The sequence below is a fragment of the Ostrinia furnacalis genome, unplaced genomic scaffold (assembly GCF_004193835.3).
Source record: "Ostrinia furnacalis isolate ACB-3 unplaced genomic scaffold, ASM419383v2 OfSCF2566, whole genome shotgun sequence".
NCBI classification, from domain to species: Eukaryota; Metazoa; Arthropoda; class Insecta; order Lepidoptera; family Crambidae; genus Ostrinia; species Ostrinia furnacalis.
Window position 1 is genome coordinate 354,386 of NW_021132805.1, and position 21,929 is coordinate 376,314.

The following is a 21,929-nucleotide window of genomic DNA, read 5'->3' on the forward strand; positions in this document are numbered from 1 at the left end:
TATCGCTCGCGCGTAATTATATTGCTGTCGCGACTGGGCGACGAGCACCCACAACAGCAACAGCGCGAGCGATAAGGATGGGTAGCTTGGGGTCATTGGACAAAATTCTACGTGCTCACACACCGGGTTAACTCATGCCATCTGGAAACCTTTAACAAGCACTATAAACTTATCAACAACACATAACCATCATAGACTCTCTACCATTACCTCTAATACAAATCCTAGCACATTACAAGTCAATGTATTATTATTTCTTGCCTGGCACTGTGCGTTGTGTTATTTAAGTACCTACCCACAAAACATGGATTATTGACTCCCAAATCACACTTTACACAACTCAGTCTTCCATTCGTTACTAACAAGCAACACGATCTTACAATATATTCCATAATTTAACAATAATGATAAATATTTTACTATAAATACATATGTTCGTTATTTCTCTTGTTATATTTGTAACTTTAGGTAACTTTAACTTGCTATAACTCGGATTTAAAGTCGATTAATACGTTAATCATGTCCAAAATGTAACTACTGGACTAGTTTTTGAGAAAAGCTTTATTGCGCCTGCACTATGAAACTATTTCTTACTAAATACAGCAACTGGATAATTTATAATACCTTCTCGTTGTAACAAAAGAGAAGTTCCAATTACAAATATTACTAGTTACTTTCAACTAAGGCAGCTGGTTTCATTTAGTACCTATTGGCAAAAATTAAAAATCAATACAAATAATATTATGAAGATTTGTACAGTGTCTGCGTCTTCCATGACATTTCTAAATTGGATCCTGAGAATGAACCATTGCGAAAGGAGCTTAAAAATTTAAAATTACGTTATAAAAATCACATATTGTTTTATGGACGGCCTAGTATTTATTGAGTAATTTAAATATTTAGGCCAAAAAAGAAAAAATATCGGCAATATGCTGCGTAATAACACCTAATTTGAAAGCAGTTATAAAGTACTGAATAATATATTTTATAATGCACGTTTATTATAACTATTATTTGCATTTACAAAAATATTCGTTGAGAAATGGGAGGCCATGTTTTCTGTTAAATGCAATTGATGACGTAGCTCTCCAATTCTTCAACACTCGCCCATCTTCTAAGTATATGAATATTGCACCTTCATATTAGATCACATTTGTTTAGTTTGTATTGTAACAAAAACCATTATCTTTCATTATAAAGCCTGTCAATGGCACATTTTTTGGAAGTCCAAGAACCACAACAAACGAGTCCACATATTAGAAAGGGTAGCCCCCGCGTCGATTTGAAACATAGAATAAATTTTAAAAATACAGAAGCGCCACTTCATTATTATGCCATGGCTTCCTTGAAATCAAAAAATGCCTAATTTGGAACACCATCAGTAAAATTTAGGCCGCAGTTTACTTACACAGTGGCCAGTTTGCTACATGGTAAGATAAAGTGGTCCTATCACTCTATTGAATCGACTAATAGTGAGGCCACACACAATTCTGAAAATGTGTTTTCAACTTTAGGTAGAAACGAAAATGTATACATTGCAGTAAACAGCGTAAAGTATTTAATTTACCATTTAGTAAAAAAGTAATGCAAGACAGTAACTTGCGAAAGTTAGTCACGTTTCAAAATCAGTCATATTTTAAAAAACTTTCTAAAGCCATTATTAATTCTATCTAATGCGAACCAAAACCTAACATATTTTTTGTTAAAACTAAACATTTCAATTAGTGATCTTCTAAGTTCTTGACAATGAAAGTGTAAAAATACATATAGCGTTTTAAGAATTTTTGTTTTAAATAACATACATTTATTTACATTTTATAAGATGAAAAAAGTTGATAGAGATGAAGATGAAGATGTAAAATCTAATTCAATGCTAAATTTATACAGAAGCAAATCGATAGCCAAAAATGTATAAAGTGAAAATGCAAGAGATATGTTTAAGTGCATACAAAATAAGGTACCTACATTGCGTAATAAAAATATGCAAAATAAAATTAGGCATAATTATATAAACTGGTTACATTTTAAACATTTAGCTTAAGTACTTATAACTTACAATAAAGAAATGCAACACACATTACGGTTTAAATAAATTTGAGATTTCTGAAAAAAAAAGCTACAAAAATTGGAAATAAGACATCACAAAGAAATAACAAGATTTCCCATTTTATCACTGAAGAATCGCAACGAAATCACAAACGATGATTATGTAAAAAGTTATGGCAAGATTATAATATTATTAACACCCAGTATCATCTTGATCATGAAATAGATATAGGCCTAATAGTAATTGATAACGATAAAGAGAATATGTCCGTGTTTTTGAAGTAAGTTAACTTCATTTTAAAAAGTTGCAAGTCATTTACTTTGCAGAGATGTAAAACAAATCTTTATCAAACTTTTTTGCCTTTCTTACTTGCTTAGTAGGAGTTAACAAAACACGCCCTCAGGCCAGATTAATCTCATTGATATTTTTATCTGTACAGAAATTTCATTTTCATTGTAATGAACCAATAGTCAACTCCACTGCACTGATAATGTACGGTACTGGTTAGATAATAAACCTACTCTTTCTTAATACTACAACATAATTGATATTTCTGGTAATAAAATTACCCTGCCGTGTAACATACTTACACAATCACCTGATTAGTCCCACTAATGTCGCTAGATCTAGATACCAAGTGTTAATTAAATAACATCATCAATCAACAAAAGTCAAACCATATCTCTAAGATCACATTGAAACAAAATTATAACAATTCTTCATGCAATTTGTCAAAGCTCAAAACCAAACATTTCTTTCAATTACATTGAACGAAAAATTTCGTACCTATGACTTAGAATAATAATAAAGTAATGGAAATTATTAGTTTTATGAGTACATGACAACATGACACATGGAATAAAATCCATGTATTATCCCACTAGTTGTTCTTAAGCCTACGCTTACATTATAATCATTCATTCTTCAAGCTATTTTTTCCAAACATAAAACAAAATACTGATCTATTCTCAATACCAAAATTTTCATATAAAACAACATTCCTCTCCTGTCTTGATCCCATGTACTCAGTGACTGGATTTTCCACCTACTGGCATATCAAGTGCAAAAATATGTATGGGTCTTACTTACATACCTACCTCACATATTTTTGTTCCATGTCATCCAAAAGCAACATTAGCAAAAATATTATCTGCCTGCTAGCTTTACTATGATAAAATTGACCTCACATCATCTTATTCAGACTTCAAATGCTGTTGTTGTTCCCTGATCATGTTAAGCTCTTTAAGGCGCTGTCTGAGTTGTGCCTTCTTTAAGTTGGTCATAATCTGTGTTGACTGATACAGCCAAGAACCCTGAAAAGAATTTTAAATATGTTTAATCTAATTGCAAAGAAAAAGTTATTGTTAAAGTTTTTGTTTTGAGTGTGTTATCTTGCCGAGTCTGAACTCTATGAACTATTAACAAAACAAATAAACTTAATTAATTGTGATTCTGAGAGTTGAATGAACATGTAATTTACAACTTACCACCATTATCATGCAGTTCAGTAATATTGGAATGGAGAAGACGACTGATATGAACAGGCCCTTGCTATCGAAGTACTGCTGTCTAGAGAACAACGCCCAATTACGAGCCGCAACTTCATTTATACTCTCCGAGAAATATACCAATAACACTGAAAAGAAAATAAAATGGTTTTAGTTACACAAGTGTTTTTCTCTATTGCTATCATCTTTTATTAAGATTTTACTAATATGTTAGTTTAATCTTAGATCAGGCAATCATTGTTAAATAATATAATATGTATAATTCAATGAGGAAGTACCTTGGTAATCTTGGTATATCATTACATTGTTAAAATTTACGCTATTTACGTATTACACTCATACATTCACAAAAGTTAACCTTTGACTCAGCGGCAAACAATGTAAAGTTTTGCATAATGTAAAACATCATTTATGCAGATATGTTTTCAGAACCCATAAAGGCATTTAACTGTTTTTAAGTAAACAACTTTTCATAAACAGTGATTAAATAAATGGACCTATAATACAGGCAGCTTCAATAACAAGTTTCTTCTTTGAATTAGGGTACATCAGTTATCAGCCTACCACAATAAGTATGTTGACATTCTTGAATGGATTGTGAATTTTATGTCTAGAGCGTATGGTCCTAGATCAATTAAAGACTATTTACATAGGTTGACTTGCTGTTGTTTGCATCAAAGATCAATAAAATTTATTTATAACATTTGAAAAATCTAATAAATAAAGTTGGTACTTACACAATATGATAAAAAGCACAACTTGGAAGTTTCCGTAGTTTCTTGTTGATAAACATGTGAATGTCACTATTATGTGAAATGACACAAGTGCCATTAGCCATGGGTCACGCCACTCAATCTGAAATTAATTTGATAGGTTCGTTAAAAATCATATTTTACAGACAGAAAAAAAAGTAAACCTATTTAGCTCCCTGATGACGACAGCATGCTAAAATTGCCTTGATATTTCAATCATAAAATTATAGGCTTTCCCTTGGGGACATTGATATTACGATCATAAAGTTAAAATAAATATAATGAACAATTTCATTACTAGGATTAAAAATATTCTACAACTAAAGAATAACATAATTTACATTTAAAATATAAGATCCTAAGAAAATATTATCTTGATAGTTTTTTACCAATTTTTAATAGAGCTATCTAGTGAAAAATTACCATTTTTAATTTAAATTAACCTGTTGAGACAAATAAATATATTTAAAAACATTATATCTAAAAACTTAAATGATTATACATACTATTGTTATTATTTATTATGTACTTGGCCTTAAGGCAGTGGGGAATATAAATAAATAGATAATCCAAAAAGTAACTTTGATTTGTTTACTTTGTTGTAAATTATAACTTGAAAAAATCATAAAGTTTAGTCAACAAAAGCACCAAAATAAAATTGAATTACATGGACAAGAAAATGATTCAGTTTTGTTATTGCCTGATATTATTTACACAGTTTCCTTTTGAATCACATTCTGAAATAGAATGCAGTAAAAACAATATCTGAAGTCAAGGTTAAAAATCCAATCACAATAATTTTGGTTGTTTTTGCAAGTCGTACTTAAATTAAAAAAATATGTTGAGTAACAAGATAAGCACCTACTTACATGGGCGAATTTAATTCAACGAGTGTCAGGGTCATCTGAACTAGGTACCTCCATTAGTTTTACTGCGCTATGCGGCAAGTTCCAATATTCAGAATTATTGGATAAATCTAGCAAATTTTAAATAACCTGTTTCTACCAAGTTAAAACATTTCTCAGCTAGCGAGTCCTTCAACTTATTTCGTGCGATTTCCGTAAAAATATGTACCGAGTACGGACTATCTCATAGATTAAAATTTACCAAATAAAATAGAAAGATACTTACACTGCGTATGTACGAAATGAAATCTGATATTTCATTCACCTCGATGAACCCTTCCATTTCCAAGTAATTTCAATAAAATGTATTTTAATTTGCACAATTTTCACATCAACAACTGAACACCATCACAAGAACAATTTTTTTGACAACTATTTTTTGACTTTGACAGGCAGCTGGACGGATATTTTTTATTTCATTTTCATTGAAAAGGCAAAGGTAGCGTATAGGTTACAGCCTTCACTATTTTTTATGAATGATATAATGATAGAACACACATGATACACTCTCTATATTTGATATTTGAACTTGAATGTGTAATAATAATAATAATAATAAAAATTAATACGCATATTGTCGCGAACAATATCTTGGCCCCTGCTCAGAATGGATGTAAGGTTGGGTCTCGTGGTACTAAAGAGCTCCTCCTCATAGACATGACCATTAGCCAACAAGTTCGACGGAGCAGGAAAGCTCTCTCTGCTGCCTGGATTGACTATAAGAAGGCCTATGATTCGGTGCCTCATTCATGGCTAGAGAGGATTTTAGAGTTGTATAAGGTAGATGCAACTCTGAGATCCTTTTTAAGCTCATGCATGGGGCAGTGGACTACAGTCCTTCGGCAACCAGGTGGTAGTGAGAGGTCTCCTGATCCATTGAACTTCATAAGGATTGAGCGAGGCATTTTCCAGGGTGACAGTTTGAGTCCCTTATGGTTCTGCCTAGCACTGAATCCTCTTAGCACTCTGTTAAAGGATTCAGGGCTTGGTTATCGGCTTCGAAGAGGGGGTGAGGTCATTAGTCACCTGCTCTACATGGATGATCTCAAGTTGTTCGCACCAAAACGACAAGACCTGGTGAAGTTGCTAAAAACCACACAGGTATTTAGCAACGCCATCAGGATGGAGTTTGGTGTAGACAAGTGTGCGGTCTTACATGTAGAGCGGGGTAGATTAAATATCAGACTATATCTTGCAATTAAAAATGTTTGCATATATTAAGGTATAATTGAGAAAAAAAATAAAAACAAAAATCACTAAAATCATTTTTCCTAATTAACTGAATGCGTTTACGAAGCACTTAATATGCTTATTACGTGTAGTTTTAAGAGCTCTATGAAGTATTATAACAATTCTGAATTAAATGTTATTAGTTAACGAGTGAGAATATTTTTGCATAATTTTGAAGTAAAAAAATAGGTAACTTTGAATTTGTATACCGCGAAAACTACTTGGAATTTTCAAACGGGAGTTTTACTATCATGTTTGTATAACTGAGCTCTATACGTTTCATCAAATCAATGAGAATGTCCGTTTATACAGTCCCATAACACACTGTGTGGCGCTGTTATGACCTCATTAAGGCATACTCCACTGCGCGTACCTACAATCCTGCATCGCCGGTGTCGAAGTTTTCTGCCCTGCTAAGTTGTTTATAAGAAAACCAAGATGGTGACATTTGGACCTTGGTCCCCGAGCACAACATCCGCTCGGAAGGAAGCACTAACACCTTAACTCCCTTATTGTGATTTAAGCATCATATCCCACAGTCTTATTATTCAAGTAACATTAAGTTGAAACTGTGTGTTACTTACCAGTTATTTAATATTTGCTCTACGTGCCCCTTATCATGGATGTTGATGAAAAGACCCCGGATCCTTCTGTAGACCAAACCAAATCTCTGGCAAGCCAGGCCAACGGTCGGTGTGTACACAATAGGCATATATCTCTCAACATTTTCCGAGAGAAGTCTGAAGAAAAGTTTTTCATTATGATCCTAAAAAAAGACGGAAATTAGACAGCTTTCTACTTACTACTACAATCCGGTCAAGTTAACTGCGCATCTGGCAGCCGTGACGTCACATCGACGCTCTGTTACAGATGGGACGAACGCAGGGAATAAGTGTGCGGGTAAGTGAGAGGGAGAGTCGCATTCCAGCGAGGTGCGCAGTTTGCCCGATCGTTGTACGTACGTACAGTATAAATTTTTGACAAGATGGAAAAGTTTAAGGTCAATGTTTTAACCACTAAAGTACCTGCAATTCTGTAAGATAAATGTATTTGTTCAAATCATTCTCGTATCGATCCAAGGAGAGTCTACAGATGTCCACCTGCTCCTTCTGAGTTTTGTATCTCGCTGCCAACAGCCCCTGGATACCTAGAGCCTGACGCTCTTGCAGAGTAAAAGCCAGACCCTATGAAAGAACACGATGAATTAAAACTAAAACTAGCCCTAGCTGACGAAATCAGCCGCGGTAAAGATCAAACATTATATTTTACGACACAAGTTACATCGCAAAGCAACGTTTTATCCTTACAATTAGGTAACGTCTTTGCAATCTAGTGCCCGTTTTCACCATCAATCCTTATTTTTAATTGATCCCTATGGTAACACAGGTATACCTAACAGGAATTTTGTTTTCATAGGGGTCACATAAAAATTAGGTATTACTGGTGAAAACGGGCATGAATCTCTTACATCTGGGCTCATCCTACTTACACCTTAATTGCTAGATGCATAAACTATTTGACGCGCAACACTAAGTTACCCGTGTTTAAGTACAAAAATGTGGGTAAATATTGATGATGGTCATTTTGATTCAACCTCATGGCGCAAGTACACCATGCGAAAAATTGACCGAGACGAAACGCGAGCCCACACACCGAAATATGGGCGAAATGCGGTTGGAGGACGGACGTCTCGGTCAATTTCTCCCGGACAGTGTACTTGCGCATTAAGAATAAAGCGTAGCTAACGACACATTGCAAAAATAAATACCTTATTTAGTCTTGGATCTCTCAGATGATCGATGCCTTTCACCCTGTTCGAAGTAAAGCCACTTACTGTCTTTTTCGAGTGGCCTCTACATTGTATTGTAAAAGGCTCAAAAACTATTGGTCCACTCACTACAATTTCCAGTAGCGCCTGATTGGGCTTTTTCACTATTTTGCATCTGAAAATATTATTATTATTTCTGTCAAATTACAAACCGGAATTGCGCAGTCATTAGCTAATAAAATGTTAGACAATACTCACAATAATAATCTACAAATATTAGAAAACATCTCAAAAAATACTTCGCATTGGTAAATCGTTCGAAATGTATGACAATCTATGTCAATCAAAATCTTCTTCTTTCTTCTTTGACTCTTGACAGATTAGGTATTTTCATAGATTTATTTTCAAAGAGATTTTATTTTGAGTGCTCCGCACCTATAGTTGTGGATCCAGATTTTAAAAAGCATAAGCATGAAAAAATTGTTATGAAACCAACGAAAAAAATAACTTTAGTGTGTATATTTACACCATGTATATGCAATTATTATTGCTATATTCAATCAATATAACAGAAATAAGAAAATAAATTGTTATCAAAGGCTCAAGATTGCTGAGCACACTTCTATCGAATAAGCAATCACTTGGCCAACAAGGACCTCTAGACAGTACAATGTTTATCACCGATCCGATTAGAAATCGCTTCGCTAATCTAATAGGCTTGGACGACAAAACAATGAAACCACAATCTGTTTTGAACATGTTTAATTAGTAACATCTATAGTTTTTGTAACAATTGAACTAACTAAACATACATTAACTTTTTTCTATAAGCTGCGTTATTTGCGGGAGGGGGGAACAAGATAATTGACCTAAACAAGAAATTGCAAAAATAAATGAGACCCTGATACATCAAGATCATAGAACAATTAATATTGCATGATAATTGACAACTCACAATAAAACAATTCCATCGTAATTAAAGATCGGACAGGCAAAGTTAATTCTGTATTTGTACAGCTGCTATATTTACCCATAATTTATAATATACATCGTCACAGCAACATAATCACTTCGTATCAAAGATACTTCACATAAATAAATAGACCAAACAAATGAAATACTTAAAACAAACTCGTTCCTTTCGCTCAGCGAAATAAAACTGACTCACTACAAAATGTACATCAAAAACTAAAACTACAATAAATTTCCAGTCAGAATTAAATTAATACTACGACCGAAGGGTTTTTTTTTTAAATCTAATGGGACATACAGTAGGATGAAATTAAATATTTACTTAATAGGTATGTACCTAATGTGTTGATTTTCAGAAATTCTTTACTGGACAGCCACACATCTTTTTGTTTCTATTTCTTTGATCTGATCAAAGCATGATTTTTAAAATACAACACATAATACTATGGCAATACAGTAAACAAGTTCGATAATACTAATTCAATACTGAATCTATTTTATTTTATCCCAAATAGTGGCACTACATTTCGCTTGTTTTATTATCATAATTTAAACGATCTACGTATTACGTTCTAAATGTTTCATTTCACATTATTGGTTCATGTCTTAAAATATTCATAATAGAAAATGCAAAAAATTCATGACCTGCATATAATTTTTTGATGAAAATGTAATGCTGCAGTGACTAGAGTTTGATTGTTAGGTACGGACGACGGAACATCAAGATAATCATTGTAGCGCCTTATGCCCGTTTTCACCATCAATCCCTTATTTTTAAGTAACCCCTATGAAAACAAAATTCCTGTTATGTGCTACCATAGGGGTCACTTAAAAATTAGGGATTGATGGTGAAAACGGGCATTAATCACTTGAAATAAGTGCTACTTTACAACAAAACTGTAAAACCTGATGTGCGGTCGCCTGTACATCCCGTATACGAGTCATACTGTCAAATATAAAATAATACTCACAACATTAAGTAAGACGATTGTTTCATAATAAAACATTTCATTTATGACTTAAAATAAAATTATAATAACATAATCATTAGATTCGACTTAGCAAAATATACTGCGACGCGAAATTTTGTTTCAAACAAATAACAAATATTTCATGTGCCCGTCTACTTTACATAAATTCCAAATATAAATCATAATAAAAACGTGAAAATAAACGCTAGTTAGATTTTAACAAATATCACACAATTTTTATAGATACGTAAGTCGCCAGTGCGTAAATATTTAGTGGGAGAAGCTAAACAATGTGTTTCAAAGGCCCCGTTATTTATTAACATTGAACATGCAGCAGGTGTAACATCGATATAGCGTCACTACTACACTACCCGCACGTAAACTTATGACGGTCAAAAACACTACATGCAATATGATTAGATGAATATAATATCCGACTAACTCCTTACAACATTCAACATTATTTAAGAACATTAAATTCCATCATTGTATTGTAATCGATAATTATATCTTATGCAACAATTATTTAAATTTTTACCCGGATTTTAAATAAAATAAATGACAATAAATACGTGAACAGTCAAATGATTTTGACTTAAAAATAATACTCAAATGTGTAACAGAATCTGTTACTCGACATCTTTTAGTCGTTTAGCGTGTTTTTTAAATAAAAAGCTTTGTAAACAGCGTCATATATGAAACAAATGGAACAAATATGAAACACTCCAGTTGACGTGATACCACAGGCAAACGCCTGCCTGAACTTTGCTGCTATAGAACTGCTATAGAACCATCCAACAAACGTGGTATCTGAAGTCAACGCGTCGTTAGGTAAATCGTCAAAGTTAATACCGGTAAGAAGTAAGTTATTTAAAATTAATAATACTGTTTAGATGTTTTTGGGCACTGGCTGGATGGGTCGCACGTTGAATGTCTCCTCAGGCTTCCAGTCCCATACAACTGGCATGGAGGTCTCGTAGTAATAGCTGTACATTTGGTTTTGAACGTGTTTCGCCAGATCTTTAGGCTCGGGGTAGACGGAGGCCAGGCCTGAAATAAATTAAAATCGATTAAATTAATTATTTAACATCAAAATGTATAAAAACCGGAGTTATCAACATTTTAGAACTACATACTTGTAACATAATTTACAAACGAAGTTTTTACAGGACTATTCATATACTGACGCAACGTATGTATGACTATATCTATAAGTATTACAATTACCCTATTCGAAACGATATACTACTCAAGATAAATAGAATTGTCATTAAAATATTGACATCTCACTTCTGAGTGAGCTAAAATTATTCTTGGAATACAAAGTGAAAAGATAACTACATCAACATTAGGTACGTAAAATATCTTAAGTAACCTCCAAACGCATTTATATCTCCTTTAGAAATGTAAGTTCCACTCCGACTATGCCATTTTCACAATTAAAATAAACTAAAATCTCTTCTTCGATATCTTAACATCTATATTCTGTTTCATTATGTTTGACAAGGTGACAGCCCTGCAGATTCGGTATAGTCGACCCTTTCCGGTGGCCAAGGGTAGCGTTCGGGCAAGTTGGATGTGTAAAAGAAATTGTATTGGCACATCTTTACATGCTTTTCCAGGTTATTTGGCGTGGGATATACGGAACCGAGGCCTGGTAAGGAAATTTTAATTTATCAATCTGAATTCTAAGGTACTACGAGTAGATTCAGTTAAGTTCGCTGGACAAATGAGTCATAATTATGTGCTCGATTAATTAATAAACAAATGTATGAGTGTAACATTATGTTTCACGAAACATTACAAAAAACATTATCCATAACACCTCACGTAAGGTAAGACCACCTACATTTGGGAGAGCGAAAAGAAATGTATTTTCAAAACGAAGTGTTTTTACATATGTACACTGTACAGTAAGTAATGAAATAAAATAACAGAAATAATCGTCTGCCAAAAGCCTGATCAAAAAGAAAGATCATACTAATAAGAGACAATCATCCTACTATCCTACTAATCCTACTAATATTATAAATGCGAAAGTTTGAATGTCTGAATGTCTGGATGTTTGTTACTCTTTCACGCAAAAACTACTGACCGGATTTTGTTGAAACTTTACAGTATTATTGTTTGTAACCCAGATTAACATATAGGTTATAATTTTTGCCGATCTGTGACACTAAATTTCACGCGGGTGAAGCCGCGGGCAAAAGCATAAAAGTAAAAAAATATGTAGGTAATAAACTTAACTGTAAAAAATGCAATAATTACCTTCATCGTAAGCCATTTTAGCGACCTCAATAGCGATGGCGACAGACACCTCCTTAACCTCGGCCAGCGAGGGATAGATGCGGCCGATGGACAGATCTGTTTCGCTCACGTAGTTGGCAAGCGTCTGGAATTAACATTTGTACTTATAGACACGTTATTATGGTCGTACATCCTTTGTATGAATTTATTCAACTAACCATATTAAGGGCTAATTCTAAGATTTGTACGTTATGTATTTCATATTATTATAGTTCTCCTGCACAATTAATTTGTCGTTTCATTTAAGTGATAGAATCAAACTGCATAAAATAATAGGCTGGAATCTGCACGATCAATAACCGTAAGTCATTTCATCCAGTTGTTTTATTCAATCTATGTAAGTTTATTACAGTCGGCCGTTTGGTGTAGTGGTTCAGAACGGACTACTCAGATAGGGTCTGACTGCTGCGTCATTGGTTGATTTTGACATATCTGTCAATGTCATGTCAAAAATAACCAATCATGCAGCATTTGGACCTCGCGTCTACGTATTGCCATCTGGCGGATTTTTCAATCGCGAAAACCCTCATTATTATCAAACTTGTCGTTGCATGATTTGATGATTGTCTCGAACCCCGACAGAGACAAGTGACTCTCGGTCACCTGTCACCACTCTGTCTGGATTGCAAATTTATGATGATTGCTGTAAGTCAAGTAACGAAAGCTCTCCTGTATCCGTCGCTTGTCTTGGTTTAGTGCTGATTATCATGTTTTATAGTATAGTTGTTCCAATTCACGAAGGTGAGTGAGCTTTACATGTGTGGTAGCTTGCTACTGATCGTTTTTCAAAAGTTTTGATAGAAATTACGTGACATTACACTATCGTTATGTGCATGTACACACAAGAGTAAAGCTCACTCGCCTTCGTGAGTTGCAAGAACTACACTCAACATGAAATAAACCGCACCTTCCGCGACGCGAACTTTAAAGATTTTCTTCTGACACAATCATGGTACCCCAACAATATTGGTGTTATTTGAAAGCCCAATAAATATCCTTAAAGAAAAATACATTTCATTTCTAAATAAATGATTAACATATACCATAAATGTGACTTGAAAATAGACCTCACTTTGGGCTCACCTCTGGGATCAATTAGACCAATTTTTATGTTTATAAAACCAAATAATGACCTCACGTGTCCTCTTTAACAGATGGATAGCGATTAACATTAACTTAACAGTTTTATAGCCATAAAAGTTGGCTCAAGCGTAACTACCTATTTTTTGAAGAAGTGACTCTGGATTCTTCTACAGGCACATTTTTGGGGTAAAAACCTTTCCTTTAATGAAATGAAGTTTAGAACTAGGCTTTTAAATGGTAATATAGTATAGTAATATTGGTGGGTAGTGGGGATGCATACGTTTGAAAGTGCTTGTCGCGGGTGGGTCGATTTTTATGATGACCAGTGTATAACACTGGGTACACACCGCCGTGGGTACTGGAAACTACTGCCCCTAAGAGATTATTTCGCGTAGCATACAGTACAAAACACAAAAACACACACACACCACACACACACTACACACTTACACTACACAGGCAGAAAAAGTGTATTTTTTCTATTTTTTTAGTCAGTTTAAATGTTTATTTATTTTTTTTACTCATTTTTTTATTTTCGAAGCCCCCGTGACCATTTTCTCGACCAACACCTTAAGAGAAATGGTGGTGGCTGAAAACCAGCGCTGTCTAGGGCAGGTTGTCCTTGGCGGCACATGCTGAGCCACCTCCATTTGCTTTTTCTTTTAGCATAAGTTATTTTAAGCTTATAATGTAATTTTGTTTCTTGTAATTCCTTTTATGTATAAAAAGCAATAAACGTTTTTATTATTATTATTATTAACACAACTTACCCTAGCGGCGGTAAGGAACATAGTCTCCGGGATATGATGGGTGGCGGTGGCGATGACTCCCAGCGCGATTCCCGGGAATATGTACGAGTTGTTTCCCTGGCCTGTGTGGTATTCCTTGCCGTTGTAGACTGCGGGAGGGAAAGGAGAGCCGGAGGCGAACACGCAACGACCCTGGAAGGAAGGAAAATACATGATTTATGTCATAATAACCTTTTAACAAAATAAAATAATTGCCATCAAAAAACAAAGTTTATACAGGGTGTTAGGTAAATGGGTATATGAGCCGACACTAGCCCATGTTAACATTGTCATATAAATGGTATGGTGAAGTCAAAAAATTGATAGCTTCATTTTTTTTTTCATACAAATCGGATTTTATAAAATTTATTTTGTATGAAAATTAAAAAATTAAAATGATGATATCAAATTTCTGACTTCACCATACCATTTATATGCCCATTTTAACATGGGCTAGTGTCGGCTCATATACCCATTTACCTAACACCCTGTATAGCACAAAGAATTATTAGTATCCTGTTAGTCCTCCAGCTAAACTAAATTCAATGTTTGTAGGAAGTAAGTTCATCAAAAGCAACAGTCCAGCAAACAATGGATATTGAACTATCGAAACTCGAATCGGTAGTATTACACTGACACCATAGGGCTCTCGTCTCGCTGTTAGGGCCTTTGCTAAAACTCTGCGCCCGCACGCGGTTCAATTGAGCCAGTCTTAGCGGTGGCTCATAAATTAATTTAAAATTTAAATTTCTAAATTTAATTTAAAAATTAAAAATTGAACTGCCTAAGGCGGGAATTGAACCCACTAACTTTCGCTTGCCGGGCGACTGCTCTTCCATCTGAGCTACTTAGACACTGGATGAACCCGTCGTTCAAGTGTAATACACTGTTACAGCCCATAAATAGGTAAAATTCTATTGATATTTATTAAAAAAAAAACAGGCAGAGACCTTTTACGCCAAGCAGTAGAACACTTTAGTTGAGAAACTATGACAGCAAAACGATTTCGATACGCATTTCATTCGTAGGTATATCTTACGAATCTGTCACATACCTCAGTATTATCGTAGGCAGCCTGCGCGGTGCACTCCGCTTTGCTAGTGGGGTTAGACAGGGCGAAAATGACGGGCCTCTCTGTATTTTTCGCCATTTGCTTCAGAACATTGGGGGTGAAAGCACCGCCGACCGTTGAACACCCTGAAAACAAAATTATGTAATTTTATATATATTATGAGAAAGAAATATGGGTAATACAATAACACCAATCCATAACGCGATCGGGCTCCCAGTATAGCACAATGAGAACCTCCTCCTTTTTCAAGTCGGATAAAAAGGTTAGCATTTTAGAAAGGAATCTATGATGCTCAGGCATAATATACCTACTTACATCTTTCTGTCGCTAACTATTCTAACTGGAAGGATTCGAAATCTTTATCCACTTCTGGCGATGTAATCATAAACGTGAACCAACGTGTTTCTAATATCGTGCGAATTTTATCACGCGAAGCAATCCAGCGTCCACCCACGCCCCGCGTGCGTACAATAAATACTTGTATGAAAATGACACTAACGGGTGTCATGTAGGCAATGCCACGTGAGTGATGAATCCGCACGTTAGTAAAAACACCCTTAGCACAGATCGAAGACACTGTATTGTAATAAAACCTTTTGAAGCTATAGCTGAACTTACTAGTGCCCGACCGAATGTTCGGTTTCGGTTTCGTTTTCGGTTGAGTTTCGGTAAAAACACGAGTTTTCGGTTTAGTTTCGTTTTCGGCGGCAAACTTGCCGAAACTACGATCGAAACCGAATGTGCGTTCGGGAGTTTCCGCGCTGTTATCGGTCATGTTCGCCGCGTTGAATGAGTGAATGAATCCGATCAGAGCCAATGATTCGCTCGCTTGTTTGTTTGCTGTTAGTTTTGTTTTGTTGTGGTGGCGAGTTTTCGAGTGATTTAGTTTGAATTTGGTAAGTTTTATCTCGTTTTATGTCGTTATAACATAAGAGCAGGTGTAAACATAAAAAATATATTTAATATGACTGATAAAAGTATAATCAAGTTTAATCTAACCTATAATTTTTTTTGGTTCGCAAATGCTTTACGTAAACAAACATTAGTTAAGTAGTTAGTAATGACTATAGTGCATTTCATGGTGATAATATTATTATTATGGATTCAGAGTTTCAAAGTTCATTTTAGTATTTATCACCAAGGTATCAAGTGGCAAGTACAGTAGATACTAACTTAGTACGTACCAATTTTGTTTTGAGAAATTATTAAGGTAAAAGACCCGACCATGGGACGGGTTATGTAGATGTCCTGAATATTGCGAGTATTTAAAAAAATATCTAGACTATAAATCCTTCTTTTTCTTTTTTAATACATAATTTGATGCCTTTTAGAGTAAAAAGGCACTTTATAAGTTCAATTTTAATGCAATTTAAAGAGAAAACAATAAAGACTGACTGATTATAATAAAGTTTTCTTTATTTTTCCCTCAAAATATGAGCCTTGTAAGGAAGTTTCGGTTTCGGTTTCGGCCGAAATAGACACCGTTGCCGAAATTCGTTTTCGGTTTCGGTTGCGGTCGTAAAACTAGTTTCGGTCGGACACTAGAACTTACCAATCAAACAGCTAGGCTTGATCTTAGCGACGCACTTCTCAAAGTCGGACTCTGGCTCAATATCCTTTCCAAAGTTTTTCGCATGCTCAGGCACACCGCCCTCGCGTCTCGTAGAGAGTAGACCGTCCACGTCGAACATGTAGACTCTTTCCCGAGCCTGTCTCTCTGATAGACCGTCAGCTACCATCGCGGCCACCGTCAGATTCGCGATACCGTTGGCGGCCTAGAATAGAAGATATAGTTAGAAAAAATATGAAATAATTTGTAAAGGGGATATTATTGAGACAGTGAAAAATTAGACTATCGCGGGGTTTTCTCTCTGATAGACCGTCAGTTACCACCGCGGCCACTATCAGGTTGGCGATACCGTTGGCGGCCTAAAATAGAAGATATGGTTAGGAAACAAAATGAAATAATTTGTAAAGGGGTTATTATTGAGACAGTGAAAAATTAAACTCTTTCCCGAGCCTGTCTCTCTGATAGACCGTCAGCTACCATCCCGGCCACTGTCAGATTCGCAATACCGTTGGCGGCCTATAAAAGAAGATATGGTTGGGCAAAATGGCAATAATTTAAAGAAGATAGTGGAAAATGACAATAATTTATAAAAAGGCCATCACTGAGAGAGTTAAAAATTAGGACTCTATCTTGAGCTTGCTTCGCTTGGCAGCTACTGGTTAGATTCGCAATATTCGTGATCTTATGTGATTCTCATTAATGACGTACCTAGAATCTATCAATGTCCCTGATATAGTTCCAAAATACTGGAATGTCCTGTCGATGACATTGACAGTGGGGCGCCACCGTCAATACCGGATCGCTGGTTCAGATTTTTGCCATGTTGGAAACCATATAGTTGAACGATGGTAGCGCCCCCCTGTCATTGAGTTTGGTGGGACAGTTCAGCGTGGGTCATCTATACTAATATTCTTTATCGTTTTTCATTTGTTTTGCTAGCTCATAGAACTACTGGCAGAAATTCTTTATACATATAGATCGTTTCATCAACGGGAAGGAAAGGTCCTTACAACTACGTTATATTACACGTAACAGTATACTAGATCTTACCAGTTTAAAAAGTATATCGTAATCGTAATCTTTTTAAATTCACCTCGCATTTGCATTTCTTTATAAGTGTGCTAATTTAAATACGTTAACAAGTAATTGCTTCTTAATTAACAATCGTCACGTTGTCAAAATCTCAATTGTGTTTTTCCCAAGAATACATATTATAATTAAAATAACATCTAAAAATAAGGCTACTATAGACAATAGTCATGATACACACAAGTGCCAAAAAGTAAACTAATGTGAAATATTGTGTAATTAATTACTACGCACTATTATAAAGGCATGCATTTAATACATATTTCTATGGCACTAATAAATCCTTTGTTATTTACGTGGTGAACTGGGTCCACATCAATTAATTAACTATTACTTTTACTACTCATTCCATACTTAGAAAATATTTATATGGATAAAACAAATCTCACCTACTATAATCCCACTGCAAATTGACTTTAGCATTTATATTACTTATAGCATCAAAATCAAGAGCTTAATAAAAGTATTATTAGGCCACAAAAATTCCCAGATATTAGTTGATTACTTTTGTTGACTACTTATTATATCTAATCACATCAAATAAATAATTATAGCTGGAGGGAATTGCCCAGCATTGCCCAGCAGTGGGATAAAATAGGTGTATAAAAGGGTTAATCAACATTATGGCACTTGTCCCACCGCCGACGACGAACAAGAAGTGAGTAGATAGTAACCAGATACGAGTTAACAAGAAGAGTGTATGGTTCCGATAGTTTTGGCGCTGGACTTCAAGCGAGTGTGCGAGAACGACAGGCGATTCGCATGGTAGACAAAAATGACAACTGGTTGGCGAGTCTGCCAAGCGAGTATCGCTTTGAAAATATTATATTTGTCAGTTTTTGTCACTGCGATAAACAGAGTGTCTAGAACTGGAGAGAGTATTCACCAATATTGAACATTCAGCGATCGAATATCAATAAATGTAACTTTTTTATTAACACTTGAGTAAGAAAATAGTCTCTAGTTGCCGCTTCCTTGTCAGCGGTGGAACAAGTGCCTTCATCTAACAAACATTCGACTAGCGTGGACCAAGTCACCACAACGTATACTCACGGAGCCAGCACCAAGGAACAGATAAATATTCTCACTGAGCTTCCGCTTCGTCACCCGAACGGCGGCCATTAGCCCGGCGACCGCCACGCTGGCAGTGCCTTGGATGTCGTCGTTGAATGTGCAGTACTTGTTGCGATACTTCTTGAGAAGGCGGCCAGCGTTCGCTAGGGCGAAGTCTTCGAACTGTAGAATGGGTTAATAGATTTTATTTTATTTTATTGAGAAAACCAACAGCGTATTCATACAATTTTAACATGTAATACATTAAGCCCAGGCGTTTAAGACCATCGATTTTTCGTCGGCCGATAGTTTAGTCGGGCAGTTGATCAGTATGGGCATGTATGGAAGGGCGCACATTACACCGATTCGATTTGGCCGATTCTTCATACAATTTAAAATCGGGCACAACTATCGGCCAACTAAAAATCGGTGGTCTGCGCCTAGTCTAATTTAACACGTAACAAGACCAATAACAGGTTTCCCTTAAATTATCACTAGTACCTACAAAGTTGGAATGCTATCTATACCTATCCACATAACACTACCTAAACAATACACAACAAAACAAGGATCATCCCGATAGCCAACTCAATGTTTGTTGAGATACAGAAAAGATTTGTAATATGTTAAATTATCATCATCATCATTTCAGCCACAGGTTGCTGACATAGCCCGACGGATTAGCAAGCTGAAGTGGCAATGGGCAGGGCACATAGTACGCAGAACTGATGGCCAATGGGGCAAAACGCAGCGTGGAACGTCCATCCACAAGGTTGACCAACGATATCATAAAGGTAGCAGGAAGGCGCTGGACGCAGGCCGCTACCAATCGATGAACACGGAAATCATTGCCAATGATTCATTGGGGAGGCCTATGTTCTGAGTGAGGCTGAAATGATGATTGTCAAATGGATCTTGATTCTTGGCAATGTGAACAAAGCGTTAATAGAACAACTAACGCGTTGTTTTCAAATTTCAGAACTGGCTACTGAGATTTTCAACTTCTGATGAATGAACGAATATGGTCTTCTGGAATGACCTTGCATGCCTTTTCCTATCGGTTGTTCATAACCGTGTAAATATTTTATCTTAAAATAATGCATTAAATTGTTAAGCAGTATGTTCCTGTTCACAATCGTTCGACAGTTTATCGCGTCGCGTCAGAAGTCGCGAGTTAGATTGTAATCTAACGGTTTTTACAATCTTACGGTGACATATACATTGGTTACCTATTGTGTTTAAATAGATAAAATGATGACGTCATTTGAATGTATTAAATTTCATGTCTAACGTTTCGCCTAGCTTTATTTAGAGGTAAAAATATAATTAATGAGATGCGGCCTCTACTTTTTTTGGCTTGCTTTTTCCTGTTTTTAACAGAAAAACGTTATTCTATTTTTGTGAGCACTTTCAGCAGTCATATTATGATTATGTAACAGAGGCCCATCATCATCATTTCAGCCATTGGACGTCCACTGCTGAACATAGGCCTCCCCCAATGACTTCCTGGCCTGCGTCCAGCGCCTTCCTGCTGCCTTTACCTTTAGTAATAGAGGCTGGTAGATAAAACAATTTATCACCGTTAACAACAACAGATAAGAGAAGGCAGTTGGTTACTTCCTTTATATCCGGATGTAACTAGTTTTTCGCACACATCCGAAATGTTTTCATAAGCAACAAATAGAGCCATAAATAAAGAATCACGTTTCGGAGTAAACCCACTAGCAACTTGATAGCAATTAATAGCGTTTCCACCACTGACGGCTTGGTAGTAAAATGGTATATTGCACAATTTGTATGACTATGTATAGGATAGATTATTTTTATGAGAGAATATTAGCCAAAACAGAACATGTGTGAACAGCTGGACTAATGACCCATATAGATCTGTAATGTAATACCTATAGAGAATTCTAATTAGATTACTTTGCATAGCAACACCATTACGTTGATTTTAATGATCAGAGATGTGTATTTATTAGTATACGATTTTACATGAATACGCGATTTGGGCACATCACGCGGCAAAGGTACCGAAATCACGTGATAAACGTGTCTGGGCGATTGCACAACAATCAGTCACACGTCAAACGCATTTCCAGTGAATAGATTATCAGTTATTCTATTGATAACTGATCAGCTGATCACAATTTGCCGATTACAAACTTTTCCATTTTTTTTTTTAATAAGATTATTAGTAATTTGTTATTATTATTTAAAACAAAAGTGCGTAGATAGTGGGACCATTCCCACCACTGCAACTCCTGTGTAGCCAAGATTGCTGGACGGCCAATAAAAACCCAACTAATGATGGTCAAGTTTTTCCCGCTTGATGCATATATCATAAAATAAAATTAAAAGTGAAAGGTTCCTCGCAACATAAGGTTTTAATGACTATGTAAAGCAGTATTCACTCATCAATGACTATCGTATTAAAATAATTAACAGCTGAAACGGCACATCAAACAACTAATTTATTTGTTAATCTTTCTATTTTGAAACAGTATTAGTTTCAGTGATTATGTGGGCAATTAAAAGCCAATTGTCCTTGACAGTTTTATCAATATCACTATCTGAATTTATTAGCAATCGGATTGAAAATAAACAACGCACTATAATCGACGTAAAAGATAAGATAGTGGACTTATCGAATGCGTCGAATGCTTGCACGTAACACTGCGGATTTCGTCTAGAAATGGGAAAACTGGTTTTGACTGGTTTATCTAAGTCTAGAAACCAAAACAGGCTTATAAGGATCATTTTTGCTAGAAATTTCTTTTAAATGCCAAAAAGATATCTTTATTCCTGAATAGT

General features: G+C 35.3%; 3 protein-coding genes across 5 annotated transcripts in view; all 3 read right to left on the bottom strand.

The window, feature by feature from the left end:
• Window positions 1-758: 758 nt before the first annotated feature.
• Tmem18 (transmembrane protein 18) overlaps window positions 759-21,929 on the bottom strand; it is a 71,526-nt gene continuing 50,355 nt past the window's right edge. Inside the window, exons 1-4 of one of the 3 annotated variants that reach the window (XM_028308900.1) lie at window positions 5,439-5,586; window positions 4,293-4,410; window positions 3,535-3,683; window positions 759-3,360 (exon numbers count right to left, since the gene is read on the bottom strand). In XM_028308900.1, the coding sequence (XP_028164701.1) occupies window positions 3,241-3,360; window positions 3,535-3,683; window positions 4,293-4,410; window positions 5,439-5,495 (444 nt within the window). In that variant the 5' untranslated portion in view covers window positions 5,496-5,586 and the 3' untranslated portion in view covers window positions 759-3,240. Of the gene's footprint in view, window positions 3,361-3,534; window positions 3,684-4,292; window positions 4,411-5,176; window positions 5,327-5,438; window positions 5,587-21,929 lie in introns of those variants that run through there. The other 2 variants (XM_028308902.1, XM_028308901.1) reach the window with 2 other exon arrangements.
• Window positions 7,023-8,533, bottom strand: LOC114355841 (NADP-dependent malic enzyme-like). The gene is made up of 4 exons (XM_028308872.1): window positions 8,469-8,533; window positions 8,211-8,385; window positions 7,468-7,626; window positions 7,023-7,208 (listed from the first exon to the last, which is right to left on the bottom strand). Exons 1-4 carry the CDS (start codon window positions 8,495-8,497, stop codon window positions 7,023-7,025), a joined length of 549 nt encoding a protein of 182 aa, XP_028164673.1. The 5' UTR covers window positions 8,498-8,533.
• The window catches only part of Men-b (NADP-dependent malic enzyme b, mitochondrial), a 31,142-nt gene continuing 20,055 nt past the window's right edge, over window positions 10,843-21,929 (bottom strand). Inside the window, exons 7-12 of the mRNA XM_028308905.1 lie at window positions 19,116-19,298; window positions 16,956-17,178; window positions 15,386-15,528; window positions 14,314-14,484; window positions 12,422-12,545; window positions 10,843-11,203 (exon numbers count right to left, since the gene is read on the bottom strand). Coding sequence (XP_028164706.1) covers window positions 11,043-11,203; window positions 12,422-12,545; window positions 14,314-14,484; window positions 15,386-15,528; window positions 16,956-17,178; window positions 19,116-19,298 — 1,005 coding nt within the window. The 3' untranslated portion in view covers window positions 10,843-11,042. The remainder of the gene's footprint in view (window positions 11,204-12,421; window positions 12,546-14,313; window positions 14,485-15,385; window positions 15,529-16,955; window positions 17,179-19,115; window positions 19,299-21,929) is intronic.